Consider the following 25,540-nt stretch of genomic DNA (forward strand, 5'->3'; position numbering starts at 1 on the left):
ACTTCTGGACAATCTATTTTCAGTCAATGGGATTATTGCTTTTATGAGTGACTGAAGTAGTAGCTTATCTTAAGGGTCTGTGTGTCTTCACACGGTGACAGAAGGGCTTCACTGATTTTTGAGTGTTGTAGAATGATGGGGAAACTGACCTCATACAGAATGTGAGTTGTGTTTATGTGTGGAACTGAAACTAGGTTTCTCTCTGCCTCAAAGCCTTACCCACCTCAGGTCAGAGACAGCCTTATAACCTTCCCCCAGCTTCTGTCTTTGCACATTTGTATTATACGTTTGTCTCAATCATCTCATCGTGTACCACCATCTTGTAGTTCTCAACATGAAAAGATGTCATCTTATGATATTAATAGCTATTTGGCATAAAGTACACTTACGTATCAGAATATAATTGTTCATACTCCTTCTAGGCTTCATGAAAGGTCACAGAGCAGAAAGAGAATGAATGAAGGTCCATCAGGGAATGTAAATGATTTCAGCTAGGAAGTGTGGTTTTTTTTTTTTTTTTTAACAGCAGAGAAGGCTTGCAAGCTAATGAATGAATTGAACATTTCACAGCTCAGAGATATTAACTGTAGTAAATCAAATGTGCGTGGTGCAGTAAGAGATAAGAACACTGACTCTGATGCATATAAATGAGATAGAACTGACAGGCCATCAAGAGTGTTTGACATCTTTCAGAAATTGATTATAAAATGTGGTACCTGCTTCAACCTGGAAAAAAACACCTATAGGGTCATTCTCAATATTAGCCCAGTGGTGGTTTCTAGTTTGTCATGAAATGGAAGTTGAGATCTCCTCAGTGCATGGCTGGTTTTGGTAAACCTCTCACTGCTTCCTCTGAAACCTGTAATAGAGAGTGGGAGCTTCTGCAACATCCTCTGAGATCTGTGCATACACATACACAGGCATTTTGAAAGACAGGTGTAGGGTGCTGGTTTTTTACAATGAGATTTGTGCAAAGGAAATTCTTTTGATTTCACTTGGTTACCTTACCTTAAGCAACAGTATGTGCAAATTTCCATCATCACTTGCTTAATTAAGAATGCCTAAGTTGTTCATATCTTTTTCTCTGTAAGTCATCCTTAGAAATTCTAATACTGTAACTTTTGCAACTTTGCCTGCCCTATTTAGGAGATTTGTTTTTTTTTTTTAGCAAAGTCAACACTGCTCCTGCAAGTTAATTCTGTGAGTTTATGTTTTCTCTGTGAAAGCTGGATTGATGTCAGTCAGCTATTGAAGGGTTAGGTCGTAGCTGGTGGTGCTCCTGCAACAGAGCTCAGGCAGTTTAAGAATTTACTTTTTTTCAGTTTAGATGCAGGATCTGTTTAAGTATGTGCTCTTCACCATTTTCCTTGCAAAATTCACTTCAGTCTCTTTCAGATACCATTTAAACCACTTACTTGAGAGGTCTCACAGGGTCACACGATATATGAGGTTGGCAGTCATCTACAGGGCTTATCTAGTCCAATCTCATTCTCAAGCAGAGTTACTCAGGTAACTCAGTTACTCAGGTTGCTCACGGCTGTGACCTATGAAGTTTTAAATATTTCTACAGATGGAGACTCCACAGACACTTTCTTCAACTCAGTTTGCTTTTTCTTATTTTTTAATTGTATTCCTTGTGTTTCAGTTTGCACTTATGATCCTTTCTGTCACTGGGCACCAGTGAGAAGAGTCTGACTCCCTCTTTATTCATTCCCTTTCGTTGGGTGTTTGTGCATACTGCTGAGGCCCCCACTGAACCATCTCTTCTCCAGCTTAAGCAGTCCCAGCTCTCTCAGCCTTTCCTTATACCCAAGATCCTTGAGTCTCCTCTTCAGGGCTGTCTCACTTCTTTGCTGTCTCACTCCAATAGTCCATCTCTCTCGTATCTTGAAGTCCAGAACTGGGCACATCACTCCAAATGTGGTCTTACCAAGGCTGAGTAGATGGGAAGAATCCTTCAACCTTCTGACAACAGTGCTCCTACTGCAGCCCAGAAGGCTGTTGACCCTCTCTGTTGCAAGGGCGCATTGTGGGCTCACGGTCAGCTTGTTGTCCACCAGGACACCAAGGCCTTTACTGTAAAACTGCTTTCCAGGCAGGTGACCTGCTTTTCAGCTATTTCACTGGGAAACGTCTCCCATATGTACCTGAAAAACTGTATTACTGTTTTTCAGATGGCTGGTGACAACTTAAACCAGCAAAACTGACATGAAACTGTATGTTGTAACACCTAGCCAGCAACCACGCAGCTGCTTGCTCACTCCCCCAGCAGCTAGAAAATGTGTGGGTTGAGATAAAGGCAGTTTAATAGGGAAAGCAAAAGCCATACATTCAAGAAAAGCAAAACAAGGAATTAATTCACTGCTTCCCGTGGGCCAGCAGGTGTCCAGCCATCTCCAGGAGAGCAGGGCCCCATGGTTACTTGGAAAGACAAATACCATCACTCCAAACATCCTCCCCCACCTTCCTTCTTCTTCCCCCCACTTTATATACTGAGCATGATGTCCTGTGGTCTGGAATATCCCTTTGGTCATCTGGGGTCAGCTGTCCCAGCTGTGTCTCCTCCCAGTTTCCAATTCACTCCCAGCCTCCTTGCCAGTGTGTCTCTATGAAAAGCAGAACAGGCCTTGGCTCTGTACAGGCACTGCTCAGCAGTAATAAAAATTATTTTATCAACGCTGTGTTCAGCACATGTCCAAAACACAGCCTGTTACTGGTCACTGTGAAGAAAATTAACTCTACCTCAGCCAAACCAGCCCATCATATCTGAGTGCCCTCACAGTATTTGGTTTAACACCTGATTTTCTAGCTATTTAGCCCATATGGGTCAAGGACAGGACTATTACTTTGAAATAACTGCCATGCCACTTGTCTTCTAAACATGCCACCTCTGGGATGCTTTCCCTTATGGAAGTTTTTTTATCCTTTGCTGACAGGGCTGTTTATTGTAGCCAGAACGGTGACAGCACGTGTTGTCCTGGAGCTTTAGCCATTTCTGGTTTCTTCCTGTAGCCTTGTCTAGAGATGTTAAAAATAATGTTGATTGAAACTCCTCACTGACTAGTGGTTACTGTGGCAGTCTCTATTTTCTCTTTATGTCAAGGTAGATGTCATGGCTGGGATGTGAAAGAAGACGAAAAGACCTAGGCTTATCATATGAACAGATTCAGTGTGTGTGTCCTTCCCCTCTCTTTCCCTGAAAGCTTCAAAAGTAGGCTTGAGGACAGAACAACTGCTCTTTCCTTCTGCTTGTGCCTGTAACAGCAGCACCTCAGCTGAATGTAGATCAAATCTCTCGAGCATTCAGTGCTGAGCTGCTAAGAACAGAAGCTATTATCCAGACAGTGTTTACAACAAAGTCTGAAGTTTAGGATGAAGAACAAATGAGATGGAAAAAAAAGCTTTTCTTCACCAGAAGTAACAAAAGGGACCTTAGTTGAAGTGTAGTGTAACAGTTTTGTTCTCATAGTACATTTCTTTACAATCAGTTAACAGTGATACCACAGTGCGGCATTTTGCACATTTACAAAGTGACTTTGAAATCAGAGGTGAATTAAGAGAGCCTGTGAGGACCCTGAAACTGCATTCTTGTTGTTCTCAGTGTCCTGTGTGCTGAATAACTGCAAAATCAATGCTAAAGTATTTAAAATCTTCTTCTTGCCTAAGAGATAAAAGAAAGTTATGCAATTTTGTTTCTTACATGATGAGCTGAGCTGACATTATAACTTAATGATAGCCTAGAATTAGTGCTTAGAGGGAAAAAATAGTCTCTTTCTGCTGCTGAATTCTGTTTCCTAAGTAACTAGTGTATTATACTGTCTGAGAAGCTCTAGGTGGAGAGAAGTTAAAAGAGATAAACTTGAAAGATTATTTAACCCAAATCAGTTCCACTGATCATCAGTGGAAAAAATCTGTTCAAGGGGGTCCAGAAATTAACAGTGTTAGTGGCACTGGTGATCAATGATGTATACACAGTAAGGCTGCTTAGAGAGATTCCTGCAGTAGGAATGTGTGACCCAACTAGGCTGCATTTCCTTTGCATTTGCTATGAAATTTCATCTTTCTTGCAATTTCAGTTAGCCTCCCTTGCGTGACAGGAAAGAAATCACCAGATGGTCTGAGTAAATTTGCCCTCCATATGCAAGAGTTCCTGTACTACTCTGACCTTGCAAAGAAGGATGCAAAATTTTAGTAGAGGAAGACTGACAGTAGATAGGGACCGTGAGTATTCCAGGTGGGGTTTGTTTGGGGTCCCTGGGTGTCTTTCTATTTTTAGTGACAGATTTCCCAACAGTGGAAGTGTCAACAGGCTTGTGGTTCAGCTAGCTGAATGGAGACAGTCATGTTTGCTATTGTTATTATTTCTCACCTGACAAAAAAACCCCTGTGTATAACGGCCTGATCTTGTGAGGCTTAGTTTCCCCATGCTTCTCTGTGGGAGATGTAAAGGGGACATTTCTCTGTCACATTTTGGGGGGTTGGAGGGTTGTTTTTGATTCAGGGTTGCTTTCAGTTTAGAGCTCTGGGAAAACATCTGACCTGGAAAAGAAATGTGGAGAGAAAAAGGAATTGCTTACCTCTTAGAAAGTTCTTTGGTGTTTATTAGAGGCAATAGTTAATCTGATAACTGCCATAACTCAGTTGTTTAGAGCCTGGTGCTAATAACATTAAAGTTACGGATTCAATCCCTGTATGGGCCACTGACTTAAGAGCTGAACTGAATGATGATCACCTTGTGGGTCCCTTCCAACTCAGAATATTTCTGTGATTCTGTGATTACTGGGGCAATTCAGGGGAATCATTCTGACAGGTTGCAGATGTTTCTGCCTTTAAGGACCAAGGGTTTGGCATCATTATCCCGAGAACTGATGTGGAACACAAAAACAAACAGTCCTCCAAACAGAGTTGACATACCAAAGAGGTAATTTATAGGGGAGACATAAGGGGTTGTGAAAACCTGTGATAATGCAAACAAACAATTATTTGGAAGGACTTTGATGGTGTCTCCTTCCAGCCTAAGCCTTTGTAAGACGAGAGATGATAAATATGGATACACGTATGTGCCTGTGACTGTGCGTTACAACAAGGCTGTCTGAGATTAATTCAGTTAAGTCTCAGCCAGCAGTGAGCCAATTTGGAGGTGTCCTGACTCAGCAAATAAGGACAGCAACTAACCAGCTGCCTCCAGTGTTTTTCCAGGGTGAAGGAAACTATTTTAGTAAATGATGCAGAGTGTATTCCTGCTCCAGGCAAGGTACAAGGCAGCTTCCAAAGGACATGTGTCTTTACTTCATCCATGTAACCAGGCTTGATCCTGCTGCGACCCTCTGGTGCTCTGATGATGCAGTATCACAATACACGCTTTCCCCTTTCCCCAGCATCTGCTTTCCTGCCCAGCTGAATGATTGACAGTGATTTGCTAATAGAAGTGTCTCTGAAATACAGGGTGAATGGGTTTATGCAGCCCTGTAGGGACAGGAGGGCATGCAGGAAGTCACCTCTTTGAATGGCTGTGCAAGGGCTTTGTACAACAGCAAAAAGCTGTCTCAGGAACACACAGGGATTGAAAATTTGGGACTAATGTGTATTCAGGGCTAGAAAAAGGACAAGGCAGAGCCAGGATCTTACTTACATACTAAGCATTAGAGGTGATGGTGTCCAAGGGCAGACAAGAGACAAGCAGAGATGCTTCTTTCTGATCCACAGTAAGAGCCTAGAATTCATCAACAACTCTGAATGTTTGTTAGTGCTGTGTGGTCCTACTTGCCATGGGGTGTGTAATTCCTGACAACCATTAAGGCTGTGATTACTCATCCCTTCAATCAAGATTTCAAATTCCTTTCCTAGCCCTGGTGTCATTTCATTCTGGAGGTATTACCTGCCTATTACATTAAAGACCCTTCAAAATCAATCTTCAACCACTTGACTGAACTAATGAAGTGAAAACATTGTGTAGGCAGCTTGTCCCCTTCAGGACTGCAAACCAACTATGCTGCCATCATGGAAGTCTACAGATGTAGTCACTTCCTTTTGCTGTGGTGCTTCTCGTGCCAGTGCTGGGTAACTCATCTGGTCAGGCTGAGTGCTTTGCCCACCTCCTGCCTCCGGGGGGGAGTGTGCTGCCTCCTCAGTGAAAGGTGAAACCTTTCCAGATGCAGAGCGAGTGAAAGATGGTCCTGAGTGTGGGGAAGGAGAAAGCTGGCATCATGGTGGTTTTCACTGCATTCTAACAAGGCTTATTTTCTTTTGTGCTTTCTCCAGGGGCTACCAAAGACATGGGGAAGATGCTGGGTGGAGATGAGGAGAAAGACCCAGATGCTGCCAAGAAAGAAGAGGAACGACAGGAAGCCCTCAGGCAACAAGAGGAAGAGAGGAAAGCCAAATATGCCAAGATGGAGGCTGAAAGAGAAGTTATGAGACAAGGGATTCGAGACAAGGTAGGTGTCTGGCTTTCAGCACATGCTGGTCAAATCAATGCCCAGTGGAGAACAGCTGTTTTCAGATGATTTGTGACTAGTTCCCTGAACACCTGAATAGAGCCAGGTAATTACTTTGCCACACTGAACTTTATAATCTTGTGCACTATTCCTTATGCCTGCACTGGGCCAAACTTCCAACCCAATCCTCATGATTAAGGATGGAAACCCGAGTAGGGATGAATTTCTCTGGTGGCATAGTGAATTTTGGAAAGAGTTACTGAGAATAGTTCTGCACATAAGGAATTTGGGATTATGCTTCTAAGAAAAGAAAGGACTTGGAGGTAATTGTCTACCTGTGACTCTGCCAGAGAAAGGTATTATTTAAAGGAGGGTGCTAGTTACAAGACAGCCAGATGCAGAAGCTCTACCTGGTCAAAATTTGTTGTTTTATAATCAGAGAACCATAGAATGGTTTGGGTTGGAAGGAATTTTAAAGATCATCTAGTTCCAAGCCCTCTACCGTTGGCAGGGATGTCGTTCACTAGATCAGGTTGCTCAGGACACCATCCGACCTGACCTTGAACACTTCCAGAGATGGGGCATCCACAGCTTCCCTGGGCAACCTGTTCCAGTGCCTCGCTGACCTCTGAGGAAAGAGCTTCTTCCTAATAGCTAGTCTAAACCCATTCTCTTTCAGTTTAAAACCATTGCCCTTGTCCTGTCACTACGTGCCTGTATAAAAATTTCCTGTCCTTTCTTTTTATAAGTCCCCTTAAGGTACTGAAGTTTGCAATGAGGTCTCCCCAGAGCCTTCTCTTCTCCAGGCTGAAAAACCCCAGCAATAATGTATTTAATCAATATATATCTAGAGAGTTTAGTATACTAATATAAGCATATAAATGTGTGCATAATATGTTTAATATATGTTATAGGTGGAACTGTTTCTAAGCAATTACATACATCATGCGGGTGAAAGAAAATGTAATGAATTTCTGAGTTGCAGGCAAATGATCTAATGCCCTGTTTCCACTAGTCACTATCTCTTCTGCCAGACCATTGAAGTGTTCCCAGAGGTAGATGGGGGTTGTATTTTTCTTGCTGGGCAAACTGCTGTAAAAGCATTTTAAAAGTCTGAGATGGACTCTGTTATAATTTCAAGGTGATCACATTCATGAGTAGGATGTAGCCTGAGCTTGAGTCAAGCATCCAGCCAGTGGGTATTTCCCTGTGATACTGGCAGCTATCTAGACTTTGCCAAATTGGCTGAGTACTGGGTGGCAAAGTCTCTTGGAAATGCATTGAATCCTTGAGCAATATGGCAAGGAGTTGGGTCTGCAGAGAGAGAGAGAGCAAGAATACTTGGAGGAGCATTATCTGGCCTCAGTCAAGGCTCTGGACTGCAGCTTTTCTAATGGTGTGGTGGGCTACCTTTGAGATTAGCATCAGAAGGTCCTGCTTTGGGCAGGACACCAGGATTATGAAAACAGAGGGGCTTGGTTTCTTTCCTATGGTTTTCTTTCTCCTGTGAGTGATCCAGGTAGCATGCATTTGAAAAATGAAGGTGTTTTCTGCAGAATCAGAAAAGATGAATAAGGCTGTAGAAAGGAGCTGTATTTTTCTTTTTCTTTTTTTTTTTTTTTTTATGTTTGAGAATTCATGAAAGAGACATTACTTCATCCTGACAAAGAGATAGATTTGATTATATCCAAGGCTCTGTCTTCAAGTACTGTTGATTGGTGGCTGGAAATACAAAACAAATATTGAAAGAATCAAAGAAATAGCTGGATTATTTCCTCCATTACTTGATTATTTAGAAATTACCTTAATTTCTTTGCCAACTCCAGTGAAAGCAAAAATGTATAAAAGGAGAAAACTGAAACAGAAGTTTTGTCCAGTATGTATACATACACAAGTTGTTTTTAACAGGTATGGATTAAATCCAGGACACTTGAAGTTTTAGACAGCTCCATGATGATATTTCCTCATTTCTCACAAGAAAGAGTGAGAAATGAGCAATTAAGTTGAGTGAATGAGTAGGAACAGATTATTTACACAGAATACAGGTTTGAAAGTGCATGCCCTAGGTCATGAACCCACAGTCACAAAGTTAGTCCTTTAGTGCAGCTGCAGGATGTTGGGGAAACAAGCCATGAAATCGCATTTTCATCAATTAGTTAATAACGTTCTAGGTGAGGCTGACAGAAGGAACAGACTGATGATGTTTGTTGTTTTTGACTTTTTGCCTTGGCTTTCCAACAAATGTGATGAATGCACTCTCTTGTTTAGGGCTTCAGGAAATGTGGGAGCTATGGCAAGCTTGAAAGGAATAATGACAAATGCCATTTGCTTGTGTTACATTAAGCTTGTGTTAACTTCTGGTTTTAAATCCAGTCTGTTAAATTGAGACGCATATGCCCTTAGCCCAGCATGGCAGCTGGGCACAGAAATGACTTAGGGAAAGAATAGTATAAATTATGCAGAAATCAGATATTTTTTTCAGTAAAAAATATGCTGCACTCTCATTTGGAAATTAATTTTTAAGAATGATATTTGGACATGACATTTAGAAATAACTGGACTAACAGTTGTCTAAGCTTCTACCCAGTGTAGTCCGGCACCTGATAGTGAAAATGGACTGAAAGAATGTAAAGAATGTAACTGGGGTACACTCCAGCTTCCTCCTACCCCAAGAGATGTGTATGCAGCTTGCCTTCTGATCTGATCTGTTCTTGGTCTTAACATTAATGCCTCACAGATCTTCTGGGCCCTATTATAGCTGTCCCTGGGAAGAGATGCCACACTTGACCAACACAGGCAAGAGTGCCAAGAGGCCTTCAGTGCCCCTGTGTCTGGTAGGTGAGGCTCTGGATAGCTAATATCCCTGTTACCTTGCTAATACCAAGTACTATCATCTTGTTATGCTGCAGCAGCTTTTGTTTCCACGGCTCTTGGGTGGAATATGGCCTTCTATAAACAGATGAGCTTGTTTGTGTCTGTGCACACCTGCATACCTCAGCTAATTATTTTCTTCATGTAATAATCTGTACTTACTTATTTACATAATTAATTATTTCCACCACTGTTGCAGAACCTAGTCCCGAGGAAGCCCTAGTCCATGCTTTGTTATTAACACTCTACCTGTCTTGGCTGTTAATGAGACAGTGTCCGTAGTCTGGCTTCCTGAAAACCTCACACATGTTTAGGCAGTCAGCATTGCTGAACCCATGCTGAAAAGTAGCAAAAGGTCTGGGCTATCCTCACAATGATGGGTTTAAACCAAAAATTATGTAAGCTTGGTCCTCTGTCCAAATGTCTTGACTTCAAGACAGAATTTAGGTTTGAATTTAGTCCATGCTTGAGATGGAGTGTGAGCTTCCTCAGTGGTTCAGTTCTCAGAGTAAAAGGGGGAAATATCTCTGGCCCATCATGTCTTTGTCCAGCCTTATGTGCTGGTCATGTGCTGTACAGCACATGGTTTTGGTTTATGTCCTACAAAGCAGAAAATTAGTTATATTAATAAGGATTTTTGTGCTTATATTATTAAGGATTCATGTTCTATATAAAGCAGAAGTTTAGTTATACTGACAGAAATTCCCATCCTTCAACTGAAGCATGAAATCTGCATGAAAAGTATGGAAAGGTGTAAAGTGGAAAATTCTAATGCTGGAACAATTAAGGTTACCTCTACAGTTGTAATTGACTTTGTTGGGTGCTGTGTAAAGATTGTGACACAGTGCATGATTATATGTTTGTCTTCTGCAATGGAGAGCTGTGATTCCTAGAAGCATAAAGTCAACTGTTTTCTTAATAAGCAGATGCTTAGTATTTCATCTCTGTCATGCCTTACAGTGTGTGTTTTCAAGCTCATATACGATGTGTTGAAATTCTGAGGGCAATATAATGAATTTCCTCATTTGGGAGTTTAATTTGCTATTATTTTTATGCATTTACTAACATAGTTGAGTTTATCGCAAGCATGGATTCCTCTGAGATTTATCAGGGTGGAGGATAGAGTTTTGTTTAGTGTTTTGTGTTTCCAAGGTATAAAAGCAGAAGGGTCATTATGTGAATAAAGCTTTGATGGCAGGAGAACGTTAGCAACTTATTGCATCAGTGATCCTCAGTGACACAGTAAGAAATGCTCAGGACTTCTTGTCCTTTTGCATGCAATAGGGAATGGTGAAATCTGGGTTTAGTGTTTGTTCCTGCAGGCAGCATATCACACAGCAGGAGAATGTGCAGTCCTTGTTCTGTTTAAGTGTACGTCCTTCTGTCTCTGGATGCGAGCCACTAATTCTTCCTATTTTTCTTATTGTGGCATTAAATGCTCTCAGTGATTAGGCAGTAAGATTCTCTGCAGTATTTCGAATTGTCCATAGAATCATAGAATGGTTTGGATTGGAAGGGACCTTAAAGATCATCCAGTTCCAACTGCCCCTGCCATGGACAGGGACACCTTCTGCTAGATCAGATTGCTCAAAGCCCCATCCAATCTGGACCTGAATACTGCCAAGGATGTGGCATCCACACCTTCTGTGGGCAACCTGCTCCAGTGCCTCAACACCCTCACAGTAAGGAATTTCTACCTTATATCTAATCTAAACCTGCTCTCTTTCCATTTAAAGACATTCCCTGTTGTCCTGTCAGTCTAGGCCCTTGTAAATATTTTGTAGCCCCTTTAGGTACAGGAAGGCTGCTCTAAGTCTCCCTGGAGCCTTCTCTTCTCCAGGCTGAAGAACCCCAAACCTCTCAGCCTGTTTTTGTAGGACAGGTACTTCAGTACTCATTTCATCCTTGTGACCCTCCTCTGGACTCGCTCCAACAGGTCAATGTCCTTCTCATGTTGGAGTCCCCAGAGCTGAACGCAGTACACTGTGTCCCAGAAAACCATGAAAAATATTCAGTTCTTTGTGGATATTTAAGACTTGTAATTTTCTGGTCTTCCATGCCTTAAGGTGGATGGTATTGGAATTTGCTTCTAAGAAAGTAAGAACATTTGGGTTGCTGGCAACGGGAGCAGTCCTAAGCTAATGTCTTTATCTTCTCCAGTGGGAAAATGTTCTCATAATGAGCCTTTTTTTTAAAATCTGATTGCTGAACTTACTTTTAGAACTAAATCTCTCAGACCAAAATGCAGTCAGGATTTATAGCTGCAGCCCTAGATTCTTACGTGAGATAATCAGCATGCAACATAATATAATTATTTAATTTTAATATTTAATTTGCATATTTCCTTATGTAACTGGTGCATAGCTGTTAAAATCCTGTCGTAGGGCAGGAGAGATAGCAAAATGTGAATTGGCTCTGTTCCTCAGCAATATCAGACCTTTGAAACTAAACTCCAAGCTCAGGAGTGCAAGCCTAGGTTTGGTAAAACTTTGTTGCTATAGAATAGCTTCCCACTGTTAGCTAAACATTCTTGTTTCATTCTTGTATACCTTCAGATGCAGATATTGCCAAGGGCTTTAAAAATCCCTGTACAATGGATTGAAATTTCACTGCCTTAAAATGCAATTTTGATGGTGCAGTTTTTCCTCATGAGGAAGAAATATATAGTACATTTTTCATTGGAGACTATCGACAGCTGAAAAAAGTACTGAAATTGTATTATTTGCATGCCACAATGTGAAAGATCTCAAAGAAAATGTTTTCCTCAGCAATGAATCATGTTCTCTAATTCAAAAGATAAAATTCATGTCTCAATGAACACAAAGATTCTGTCTGATCTCTTCCAATTTAAATAATTGATATTAAACCAGTGATGTGAGTTTTTGTCCAGCACTTTTGATCTAATGAAGATGTGGCTACTGTTCAGTGTGGGAACCTTAAAATAGATTTTCAGAAATCTATATATACTGCACAGATGGAGAGGTATCATTAACTGGACTCTTCTGTTCCTACAGTAGATTTTTATAATTCAAGGTAAAAAAACAAAGAAAAAATATTCTGCTTAGTTTAGTTCAGTGCAGATTCTATTTGCAGTATAGACAGAAATGTTTACAACTGGGTCACAGGCCCTCTAGCTATGAGAAAGAAAAAGGCTTGCCTATGACACGACCAGTGTGATGATTTGCAAGACAGGGATTACATTGTGCCTTCCATGAAGTGGAATGGATGAGTGGGATGAGCGGGAACAGTCGTAATGGCACCAGTGATGAAAACTGAAAAGAATTGCACTCTTTGCAGCAATTAAATCATGGGCTGTTCTGGGTGAGGAAGTTTGCAAGGGCAGCATCCTGTGATGTTCTGGCCACATTTGATTCATTGGTTATTGAAGATGGTAGAAGCTGCAGGAAGCCCAGGCAGATTCAAAAGAAAGAAACACATCTGCAGGGTGATTGAAGGACATTGTAACCCCATTTCATATTGGTATTTGGAGGGTTCCAAGGGGATAAAGTGATTTGACCTGGACTAGACTTTTGACCTTCTGCCAGAACTTGTCCCCCTACCAGTTGTATGTAAGGATGTCCTGACTGGCCTGTGTTGCCTCTCAGCCAGATTCTTGAGTTTCTGTTATCAGTTTTCTCTATAGCTTAGAGTACAGATTTTTAGCATCAAACTTCTTCCCAAACTACAGCCCTTTGCAATTTTACTAAGTCACCCACTTCCCTACCACTTTCAACCTCCGTAAATTCCAGACAAGATTTAATTTTCTGCTTTGTATCTCCAAAGTCCCCTTGTGTGGAAGGCAGTTACTATCTTTCGTGAAAGGGTGAACAAACTGGTCTCCTTCAGTAAGAGGAAGCACAGCCAGAAAGTGAAAGGTTAATAAAGTTATTTGGGTATGTCTAAGTTCAGCAGTCTCTCTTACAAGTTGAGAGAGAATGATGCCTTCCCAGATGTGCTTTTTAACACAGAACAGGGATTGATGTTCCTGGTAAGGACCTCCAAGGCCGTTATTAAAGGTGGTCATCTTCAGAGTTATTGTAGAGACTCTGTTCCTACATAATTTAGTAGGTTTTTTTATATTCCCTTATATTCCCTTTATATTCCCTTAGAAGTCCCAGGATATACAACATGTCTTGACCTATGTGAATCCAACCACCTATATCTACACAATTCTCTGGGTGGTCTGAATGGAACTGTGAGTCAGGTCTTATCTCTTGGCATTAAACTAACAGAACTTCCCCAATGAGATAAGCTGCGTGCATTCATTCCTTCCTGCGCTGTAACTTTAGGCCTTTCTTTTTTTTTTTGATTCATAAAAGGAAGGCACCTTCAGCAAACCATTGGAGCTTGGAAGTAAACTGGCAATGTGCTTCCATAATAGTTAGAGGTTCCATTATTTAGCAGAACCCAGAAGGTGCTGATTCCCCCACTAGTTCCCTTGGGGTTCATTAGTCTGCTTCTTTGTGTAGCTCTGCCTTGCTCTAACTTGGTTTCTATGTTTCACGCTAGTCCAAATCTATACCAGTAGATGTCACTTTGGATACTTGCTAACGAGATCCCACTGGGTGATGCTTCTGAAGTTACCGAAATGTCTCTTGAAATACAGCCGGTTTTCACTGACTAGGGTGTCCTGTACAGTCGTTCAGATGAAATTCTCACTTAAATTTTGTTTTACTGACCTAACTGGCAAAACCTACGCGCGTTGCTGAGAGGGTCCTCCCACTCAGGATTGGGTGCAAAATAAACCCAAGCAGATGACATACAGTTATTAGTGCTGCAATTTAACTAGGGAAGGTATCTGAATAGTGTGTCAAGCCGTCCTTGATGTGACTCATTGGAACTCCACACATTTGGCTCATGTACTTGAAGAGACACAAAATATGGATCTCAACTTTTACAAGTTTATTTCCAGTACTACTGCAACTGTGCATTTACCTCTGAAATACCATTTAGCACTGTTTCTGCCTTTTTGATGCCTCTTTGTGATTGTAAGTGTGACTGAATGATGATCTTGTTCACATCAGCTGGCACGACCAAGCTACACAGGGGGAAAGGCTTTTTCTCAAGAGATCTCCAAAATGTAATTTTTAATGACTAGTATTTAGTTTAATTATTTATATTAGATATTTTGCACATTAATTAGATAGATTCTATCATGTACAATATAGTAAATACTATATTAATTATATAATTTAATTAATAATGTGGTTATTATTAATTTTTACTTAACATTACTGTGCGTGATTTACAGGTGGAGAAATTGAGTGGCTTACCCAAAATCATGCAGTGTTTGAGTAGGGAATCAATTTCCTGAGCTGGAGGCTTAGGGATATAGTCTACCCCTTTTATAAATGGTTTTTTTTTCTCTTCCTGAAAACCTGGACACCTCCACAGACAAGCAGATCATGACAGACAGAAGTTAAGGACTTAGAAATGGAGGCCATCCCAGTGTCTTTATGACCCATGATCCCATTGTCACTGGTCTCTAGAAGTGGTTGCCGTGCCCACACCTGCCCACTTGGAATTTCTTTAGCCACTAGAGCTAAGGCTACATGGAATCATTTTTTGGCTAAATCACAACAAGGGATGCTGCTTTGGGGAATAAAATATTTTTTCCTTGATAGAAAAAAAACTTAGTCAGGGTGGTATAAAATTTGGCTAAGTGGCTGGAGGGGCTCTGAGATTTCTTCCAACACAGCCACTCCATATCTTTTGGTTCATCTTACCTTTAAAAGTAGATGGCTCTGTCCTTTGAATCTTTCTGGATCATGCTACTTGTGTCAGCCTCAAAATGCAGACAATTTTGTGACAGTAATTTTATTAATACCATTGCCTCTAATAAGTACAGCTACAGCATTTTTTCCATGGAACTTTTTTCCTTGCTTATAAATCAGATGCAAGGGGGAGGGCTTGTACCATTGTTGATTCTTTTTTAAGTCAAGCTGATTCAAGGACTATGCAGGTCACCAAATAGGATTTAAAGGTCTATTCCATTTTTGCTGCAGCCAAAGAGCTCCCATTACTGCTTAAAATCAGGGAATAGCTACATTATGTCTCTTCTATTGGCAGTTTGTTATCTGAGTCTTGAACGATCATATAACTAACTAGGAATTAATGAGACCAGTGGAATTATGCCTGCTTAAGAATGCAGCCTGACGCCTTCATGACTCAGCTAATGGAGGTATCATTCTTTTCCTATGAAAGTCATCAGAGGCAGGCTCAGCCTTTGAAATGCTGCTGCTTCCTTAGAGCAAGCTGTGACTTTGTGCTGGCCTCACCATGAAGTTCTGCATCTGTTCCGGCATTGCTTTCAGTTTCATCAGTCTGGGATTTAAGATTGTCAGAGAGAGTTAGTCACCTCATGCCTGAAAGAAGGGCTCATATAAGGCCAGATCTGAGTTCATGCATGGGACAAGGTGGTAAAGTTTAAAACATGCTTTGCTTGTCCTAGTTCTGTAGCCTTTGCCTGCTGTGTGTCTTCGTTTCCCTTAGATGCTTACTGCTTATGGTTAAGCTGAGAAAAGAAAGGATGGTTTGCATGCCCTATTTCTAGTGACTGGAAATTCATATGGCCTTCCTAAGGATCTCGGGGGTTCTCTTTCCTTCCTTGTTGGCCAGCTTTGAGGCAGTCATGAGTAGAGCTAACTTAGTCTTAGCAGACACCAGTGCAAAGTGCCCTCTTGGAGGCTCCAGGCCAGGACGGTCCTCTTGCTGATGCAGGAGGAAGGCTGTGGCCTTCCTTTGACCATGTGAGAGTTTGGGGAAGACAGACTAGCTGCTGCTGGGAAAGAAGGAGGGAAACATTCACCCTTTCATCATTTCCACGGGCTATGGTTTTTTAGGGTTCTCTCCTTTCGCTTTCAACACAACCTTGTCTCTATGTCTACTCCTGCTGGGGAGCACAGGCTCAGGTTATTTATTTGAGTGGGAGACTTCATAGAGGAATTTCTTTTCCTTGGTTACAACGAAGGGAGGAAGAAGGCAGCCTTTCAGCTCCAGGCCACCACACTCAGATTCCCCATCCTTTCCTGGAACTGTTGACATGATCTTCACAATACCATCAGCCTATACTGAGCACTGTGCTTTTGTGCTTTTGGTCCCAACCTAGGCCTCCCAGCAGCTCATTAGAAATTTAGGGTCATAAAAGGGCTGATCTTACTTTTGAAACTAGCACCATGTAGTTCTGTAGGATCTCACTAGTAATTTTACAGCTACTGGATTATTTGTGTCATGCTTATTTGTAGGGAAATATATTCTCCTTGTTGAAGAGGCTGACTCTAAATTAGAGGAGGGATTCTTCAGCCGGAGATCAAAACACAAAGATAATCTAAGTAAATGCCTGATGTGGGAAAAGCAACTGATAAACTTCCCCTTGAATAGTGCAGAAAGCACAATGGGTCTTCTAGGTGTTTTTTAATCGGGACTTGCATGCCTGATTGAAAGTTTATTCCAGCTGCTGCCCAGTTGTTTTGGAGATAGAGGCATCCCAGTGTACGTCTCTTGAAAACTCCTCAACTGTTCTCCAACATTCTGAGGTTTCTGTTGAATCATTGGTTGTTGACTTGTGGGTGGTGCTGAAAGCATTTCTTTCCCCTGTTTAATGAGTGGCTAAGATGCCATAGGCAGAACACACCAATTTAAACTGTAAACCTGGCCTGCAAAGGCAAAAGTGGAAAAACAGTGTTGCAGAGAAGCAGAGGCTCAGCTTCAATGTCTGTGTGCTTGGTCCAGCTGCATATCGGGCTAGAATACTTTCTCACCTCCTGTCTTCTGGTATCGTAATCACAGATTTCCATGCACCATAATTTGGAGTGACTATTAGGTTTGTTTAGAAGGGAAGAAGCTAGTAAACTGCCTTCAATTGGGTAAGGGCTGCACCTCCACTTTCTGCAGTTAATCTGTTGAACGAGAAGGAAGACTTTTCGGCCCCTGTCCACTTTGAGTTATTCTCATATAACATGGGGTTTTAGCTCAAGGTAGGAATTGAAATCTGTGGCTTAAATTTATCACACTTTGATCTGGAAGTGAGGCTGCAAGTTTTAGGAGAACAACTCCTCTGATACAGTCTCCATCCATACCTCATTGCTACTACTGCAACTCTTGTCTGCAGTGTTTTTGCTTCTGGTCAGCTCTGATAGGAGAGATGAATGAGAAGATTTAAAGCAGAAACAGAGAAACATGTTTTTGAGTCATGCTTGGATCTCCCCAAAGCCTTAAACATGACATGGAGCCTTCTGGAAATCTGAGAGAACAGTTCCTTGGCTTAACACAGTGCCCTGTCAGTCTGATGCTGTGTAACAGAAGCATGCTTGTTTTAGTTAACTCCTAAAAGATGGATGGTGCTTTGTAAGTCAAGAAGTACACCAACAATGCCTCCTATGTGTGGTCTTGCAGCCTTTGCAAATCTGTCCGTGCTATTACAGAGAGCCAGCTTTCGCTCCTAACTTCCAGTAAAATAGGCAATAACCTGTATGTTTTCTTGAAGCAGTGTCTCGGTCTGATGTGTGCTTCTGCTCTTCATTTGCTTTTCTCCCTTGTCTTGAGAAAGAAGACAGATTCCAGAGGAGGAACTGAGGCTGTGTACTCACCTCTCTACAGGTGTTTGAAAGGTGGACATCCCATCCCCCCAAAAATGGTTTTCAGTGGGGAGGTGGGGTAAGGGTGTATGTTATGTTTCTTACAGGTTGTTCCAAAGGCAAATAATGTGCTGTTGCTGAATTTCCATGCATGGTTAAACTGACTCTTCCTCCTTCATGACATTTGCTAGGGAAGGGTGATCTGCAAACAGAAACAAATGGAAAAACATTGGTCTGCTTCTGCATAAATGTCCACTCTTCTGTTATTCAGACTGAGTGTTTGGTAAGTGGTTTAGGGTAATTCTGCCCTGCCATATGCTTTAGATGTGAATTTGAAGTAGAGAGAGGTAGGGGGTGCTTCAGGACTTCACTTTGAACATGCAGTGGGAGAATATCAAGTAAGAAGCTGGCAAGCTATGCCCAGAGATAAGGATGCTTCTGTTCCTGCAGGGCATCTGGCACTTTTAGGGAAGGAACAGGAACCAAACTGGCTCAGGACTACTCTGAAGGCACTCTTTCCATAGACAGCTGTGCGTGGTCTCTTGTTGAAGCGTCAATTTTCTCAGAGACTTAGCACTCAACCTTGTTTGACAGGCTCAGTGAGTGTCAAAGAGAAAGGCCTGTCACGCTACTCATGATCTGCCTCTCACTCTGACATGTCACATTAGAGCCTGTGTAAAAGACATTATGTATCCTCTGGGCCCTTTCAGAGGCTGGAGTCACAGGTCTGGTTATCAATAATTTTTCTAAGAATCTTTGAGTGAATTTGGTTGGCAAAAGCCAACACAGTGATAAGACAAAAGCAATCACAGATTATGGGAGAACTCAACAGACCAACATTCGTATTAATTTTTCTCTTCTGCCTTCTGGCTCTTTGCTTGTGCTGTTCACATAAAATGGTCAGTTCATGTTCCCAGCACTGCTTTTTATCTCTGCTTGGCTCACAAATGCAAAATCAGATTTTAAACCAAACAAGATTGTGTTCCTTTCCTCCTACTGACTGGTCCTGGGTTTCCAACAGGCAGTTTTTCCCTGCAAAATATAGCTGTTTCTCAAGGGCAAACGTGGGACTTCTGGGTGCTGAGAGCACTTACAGAGGCCCCAGGCAAAGGACAGAAGTCAAGGTGCTTTGCCTTCGATTCAGTACTACCACACTGTGTCATAACTGTGAACTGACCTGCCTACACTCTTTGTCTCTTCTATTCAGTTTAATGATCCACTTGAACCCATGTATGTTAGAGGCACCACATGACAGGTAATGAGCAAATACCCAACAGCACGGACTTTGAACCCATTAAAATAATTTAAATCTGCTAGAGATGGTTATGAAACCATACCCTTGACAAAACTTCTTTGGTGAAAGGCTTTATGCTCTATGACATTATATTTATTAAGAAGTCTCACCACTTGGACAGTTTTGAGACATCTTGGTTTCCAATCCCAGTGACTTGGGCACTCCTTGCATTTTTCCCTTATTGTTTGTGTGTATTATTGAGGCAGACAAAAAACACTATTTGAAATCCTGGCAGGAGATGATAATTTGAAGCTCCTCTCTGCCTATTTCTATGACATATATCTTGTCAAGTGTCTTAACCACAGGGCAGCATGAATAAGAGCACTGGCATAACCACAATAGCTCTATGAAAGACTGTGATTTGTCATCTGCTTTTAGTGAGGGTGCCCAGAAATGAAAAATGTATACCTCAAGCTTAGTGAAATTATTTATTTGACTGTCATGGGCTGTTTGCCTCTAGTAGTGGGAAGTAGTTTAGAAAGAAATTTGAATTTTTAGTTCAAAACCTAAATGGAAAAATTCATCAATTTCTCCCAAATCTGATGTGACGTAGAGTTGAGGAACCAACTATTGATTTACAGAGGGTGGGGGTGGTTCAGGTGCAGAGAGACCATTAAAGGTGCTTTTTCTGTCCTGGTAGCACCAAAAGGCATTAAATCAATTCCGTTATCTCACACATACACCCTGCAAGCTTTTAACACAAAATGTAACTCTGTTTTTTTAGGAGGATTTCTTGACATTTGCTCAGTGATGACTCAGAAGTAATGTGGTAAACCCTGCATTGTTGTGCACATATGAATTTGTACATAATTCTGACAAAGAAATCTAAAATAAATAAAAAATTCAAAGCTTAACTCTTGGTAAGCACAGCTTTGAAGTAGTTTGTAAAAAAAAGTCCACAGGACGAAACTGTGGCTCTTCCTAATGCAGCTAACTTAAAACAGCATTGCACAGTTCCTGTTCTCCTAGTCTTCTGTAATCAGGGCATGATGATTGTGAAGTAAGGAAGTTGCTTAAAAGATACTAAAAATGTCGCAGCTCCTCTAATTAAAATCAAACCTGAAAGCTCTGAAGTGTTGGATAAGCGAAATAATAGTTATTAAGGCACGTGGGCCTTGATAGGAAATGCCAGGACTCCCTGGCTTTACTGTTCTCAAGGGCACAGTGAAGAACTTCACAATATGAATGAAAAATCAAACTGGAAGCTGCACAACAGGATGCCTGTGAAACAGACTAATTTATAAGTTGGTGCGGAGCTAACAAAGGGCTATGTTGGACTCCTTTATCATGACTTTGATAACAGAACACAACCCTGTTTTCACAAGTCTGATTAAATAGGGTAATCTGTGCACTTTCTAGCAATTAAGCTTTTTATTGCAGCTTTCAAAATCTCCAGTCATGCATGCAGTATAGTCCTAATCACAGTGGCTAAAACTTCTGATGGTTCCTGGTTTACAAAAGTAGAACTCAAAGGCAAGAACCTCATTTGTAGTTAATGGGTAGTGCTTGTGAAAATTCAGGAATTGCAGTGGCTTTATTGTCTGGGAGGTGCAGTAAGTTCCACCCCAGCAAGCAGCCTCACACTTTCTGAAACAGAAATTATGGTGGTACTTTTGTGACAGGGTGAAAGGTGAAGTAACACATAAGAATAAGGATAATTTCACCTCCAGTGCAGCTGGGAGGCAGAAAGGAAGATGATACCACAGCTAAGAGAAGAATACTGTGTAACAGATAAGTGTTGTTAATCATTCTGGTATATGGTCTAGTGGTTAGGGTGCAGGACTCTCACCTCTGCGACCCGGGTTCGATTCCCAGCCCCCCAGGCAGATGGAGCTCGTCAGCCCTGTAAGGCAATCCATCTAAGAGAAGGTCACTCTAAACAAACCTACGTCCTGGGGACCTCACTGCCACTGTCCAAGCTTGCTCGGCCCCGGCAGATGAACCTCAGGATTAAAGGGTGGGCTCAGTTCAGCGCACGCTGGGTCTCACCTAAAAAATCCACTGCGCAGGCTCGAAGGGTTAATGACCTTTCCCAAATCTTCACTCGCGAAGACTGGCCATTATAGATTGCTATCCTAATAATGACAGCAGACCTAAATTTGTTATGCTTCCTATCACTTATGCTACACTGTTCATTTAAGGAGACATACCACTGTGAAGACCATCACAGAGCATAGCAGGAACAGGTACAAGTTTCTTCTGTGTCCCTTATCAAATTTGGATTCCACACCACCCCCAGAGCAGAAAGAAAGAAAAATAAAAAAAATTCCAATTAATTCAAAGTCACAGTAGGCTGGTGATTATAATCTTAAACAAGATAAAGCATGCATAGGTATTTTTTCACTTAAATAAAACCAACCCCAAATCAAAATATTATCTACAATTCAAAATAACTGAAAAATTTATTTATAATTTTATTTAGAAACTGCAGAGAAATATCCTGCAGTATTTAACTTGTTTAAATGCAGATTTACAGAATAATACAGGAACAATGGTATTGTTATGTTAAGCCCAACATTTTTAGTGTTTTCTATTTAAAACCTGTTTTTTCCTTTCTTTTGAATCTGTGAGAGCTGGTGTGCTCCGATTCTTTGTTCTGAACCAGTGGAAGTATTCTCTGGGGAAAAGTGCAGGGTTGTTTTGCCATGAATATGGCACATACTGCAAAGGAGGAAGCTTTGCATGATTTCTATGTGGATAGTTAAGCTTGTTTTGTTTCTGTTTGTGTTTAACTGTGGGATGGTTTTGGTTAATCTGACACAAGGTATCAGCCTTTCTGCTCCATGATTGCTTTTCACATAGCCTGGAGGTGTTTTTGTCTTTCCCGAGACAATATCACTAAGTGTCAACTAATAATAAAATGTCATAACCTGATATCATATGTAGTATCTTCTTACATGATTGGAGAAGTTTTCTATGTATTAAATAGTGTTGACAATATTTTCTTTGTCCTTCGACTATTTAAGTCATGACAAATTTCGCTCAGCTTATTTCATTAAGTTATGCAAGAAGCTTCAATGGGTGTGCAAATGGCAGTAGGTCCCTGCCATTTGTTCCCGAAGCCATTAATGCAGCTGGTGGTCACTCCTAGTCCTCAGCAGGTTTCTGAACAGCAGGCTTGTGCCTGACAGGAGCTGCTGGATTCTGTCAGGTGCAGAAATGGAGTGCTGTCAGCAGAGCTTCAACACAACAGAGGCTGTAGTTATGTGTCTCAGCCTTACAATCCTGAGATATAAATATCCTGTAGCTGTACTTCAGGCCGTGGGCATGATACCGTGGTCTCCTTTACTCTGCATAAAGTTTGGAGGATGAGCTGGTTCCATGTTTTTGCAGTCTCCTGGCTGGTAGTGAGCGGTTCCTGGCTCTCCTTTGTGCTCTGTATAGAAACAGTAGTAGTGCTTACAAACTGATGTAAAAATAGTGCTCTGACAAACACCTCTGTCCCTGGTTGGCCAGAGAATTTCCACCCTGCCTGGTCCCTCCCTGTGGTTCCCTACATACTGATGTCCACACTGCTCCAGTGCAAGAAAGCAGCTTGGACAACGTGCCACCAACTTGCTGTACCTGTTGCCCAGATTGCCTAGGAATAGAAACATTCTTTAATAGTGAGTGGAAAGCCTGTCAGGTTAAACTTTGGTCAGGTCTTCCCTGGCACCGTATGCTGAATTCCACACCCTTCCTCTGACATGGTGAAGTTGCCTGTGTTTCCTAAGGCGGCTCTGAGGCAAGTGATCCCAAATATTTCTGAACTGGTACTCCCATGCTTCTCATACATGATGGGCTGTGTCTGCTTTGGCTAACTATATTGCAGCACAGAACTGCATATTCAGCTCTTCAGGGATCTTAAATACTTACCTAGAAAGCGTAGAAAAAAAGTCTTTTTCCTGGGAGACTTCAACTAAAATGAAATATGTTGCATGCCTGCTACTGCAGGACTAAAAACATCCTTGGAAATATTTTTCCTAGATCAAGAGGTGTTGCTTTCACAAGGAAATTCTATCTTAAGACCTCATCTTGACGAATAAGTAGGAATTCAACTCAATACTTAAGGGTGGATGAGTCTCAGGTGCAAGGGATCATGGCCTGAACATGTTTGCAAAGCTAAGTTTAAATAAGCAAGGAACAATTATTTGATACTTCTGATGGGTGGCTGTAGAAAGTTCAAAACAATATTGGGCTAAATGAGCTAGAAGATCATATTTAACTAGGAAAACATAATTAATAATTTGAAACTGTTGAACACATTTTATCACATGAACGCCCTCATTATACAAAAAATCCTGATAGTCTTGGAGGAAAAAAAAGTAAGCATTAAAAATAGAAAATACACTGAAATAAAGGAAATAATATGCTCAAGATCATAAAATGTACCAGAATTTGTAAAGGAAGAAAAGGAGCAGAAGCAGAACTTTAGAACTGGAAGAATTAAAGGCAATAAGGTGCTTGTTTAAAAAAAATGGCCTAAGAAACAATACTTCCAATAATATTAATCAGCTATTAAGTGAGTTCTGCACAATGGTTATTAGTGCTGAAATTTTTTTCCAGGTACAGAAGACACAAACAATGCATCTGAGGTGAAAATTTTATAAAGTTGTTTGCAGCCAAAGGTGGTGCTAGATAACAGCACTGATGTGAAAAGAGGGAACCTGGGTGACCTGTACTGTAGATAGTAGGTATTGGGCCAGTTGGGTGGATACATCAGAAAAAGAAATACAGATAGATAGTACCAGTGAGCCTGCATTTAATCTGAAGTTGGAAGAATTGGTTCTTGTACAAGGTTAGAAGTTTGTTTCATAATATAACAGGACATTCTCAGACTTGGCATGTTATCACTTTTTAATTCTTAGCCTGAAACACATATTAAAGAGATAAAGGTTTTGCCAACAGAATCCTTGTCAAATATGTAGCTTTTCAGTCTTGTGAATGATTAGTCCTTCGCCTGAGACCTAATGAATGTTTTTATTAAGGAGATAGACAGTTGTGTAAAGAAAGAGCAGAAAATCTATTTTCTTTTCTGCTGGACAGGTTAAGAGCAAGTAATAACATCCCATGAAAAACCCATGTGAATCATCATGTGACAATAACAATGCTGTGGATTTCATTTCAGCCATCAAGCCTGTGATGGAAGTAAAGGCAGATCCAATTCTTTCAAAAATTGCAGCTTTACTGAGAACCATTGTTGAACCTCATTAAAATTATGTATCCTTTTAAAAAGAAAGAAAAGGGGAAAAAGGCATTTGATGATAAAAATGTCTCCTGCTGTTGGAAATTTTCTTGCATTCTTTCAGATAATTAAAGGACAGAATGAAACACTTACTTGTGTTTTGGATGATGTTAGGGTAGGAGCACAGCTCTGCTTGCTAATGACTCCCCTTCACTTAGCTACCTCTAAGCCATTGATGCTACCAGAACTGAATCACTGAGTTTTATGAAATATGAGTGGGTTTCAGGTTGCTTTTCCCCTTTCCTGGTATGAATAAGAAGAGGAAAGGGAGTAAAAGCTTGCAGTCTCGCCCTGACCAAATTCTTCCCTCTCCTAGAGGAACAGACAGGTGGAGGATGAATTTTAGATAAATTTAGCCTGACTACCTGAAGTGTGTCTCTGTTCTGGCCAAAGAAGCATTATAGACCTGAAGCAAAATCACTGTTCAGCCAAAAGAAGTGTGCTGTGGGTAGCTCTGAAAGTCCCATCATCCCACTGTCAGAGAAGAAAATGTTGCTGAAAACACTGATGGTGAAGACCTTTGAAGAAAATACATCAGTTTGAAAGAGATTTGATCTAGCTACAGAACAACTGAATGTTTGTGGCCTGTTGATGCAGTCCTATCTAAGGAAGAATTTCAGTGAGGAAGAAAAAAATCAGACATTGAAAGTTTCTTCCAAAACAGCAAAAGCATTGTGCCCTTTGAGTTTTTGTTAAAGCCAATGGCAAAACTACTACTTTTGACTTCTGTGGTGCAAAAGAAGATCAAAAAAGTTGGTCATAAAGAGCTCAGGATAGCTGAGAGAAGACAAAGAACATGGAAAAAAAATGAGTTAAGTGACATCATCAGGATGACACAGCAATTTAGTGGCAAAGCTGGAAACAATTTATGTTCCTTGAATCCCTGTGTCTGCTTAACAGTATGGCTTTTCAGCATGAGAAGGTAATCCCACTGATTTCCAATACTGTAAGAAGAGAAAAAATCCAATTGAGATACTATTCATGTGGTGTGGAGAAAAGCAAAACAATCATGTACATTAGATCCTTGGCAGCTAGGCAAAACAGACTGCCTTGTGCAAATGCTCTGAGGAGATTACCAGAGTAATATTTGTGAAAATTATTCAATTTATTAGAGATGAAAAGAAGAAATAAGACAGTC

At 41.0% G+C, this 25,540-nt stretch overlaps 1 protein-coding gene across 1 annotated transcript in view; it reads left to right on the forward strand.

Annotated features, from left to right (window-relative positions):
* Window positions 1-6,234: 6,234 nt before the first annotated feature.
* The window catches only part of CPLX1 (complexin 1), a gene marked incomplete at its 5' end in the record, with an annotated part of 42,374 nt that continues 23,068 nt past the window's right edge, over window positions 6,235-25,540 (forward strand). Inside the window, one exon of the mRNA XM_017822447.1 lies at window positions 6,235-6,437. Within this exon, the coding sequence (XP_017677936.1) occupies window positions 6,235-6,437 (203 nt within the window). The remainder of the gene's footprint in view (window positions 6,438-25,540) is intronic.

The sequence above is a fragment of the Lepidothrix coronata genome, unplaced genomic scaffold (assembly GCF_001604755.1).
Source record: "Lepidothrix coronata isolate B3197 unplaced genomic scaffold, Lepidothrix_coronata-1.0 Scaffold98, whole genome shotgun sequence".
Lineage (NCBI taxonomy): Eukaryota > Metazoa > Chordata > Aves > Passeriformes > Pipridae > Lepidothrix > Lepidothrix coronata.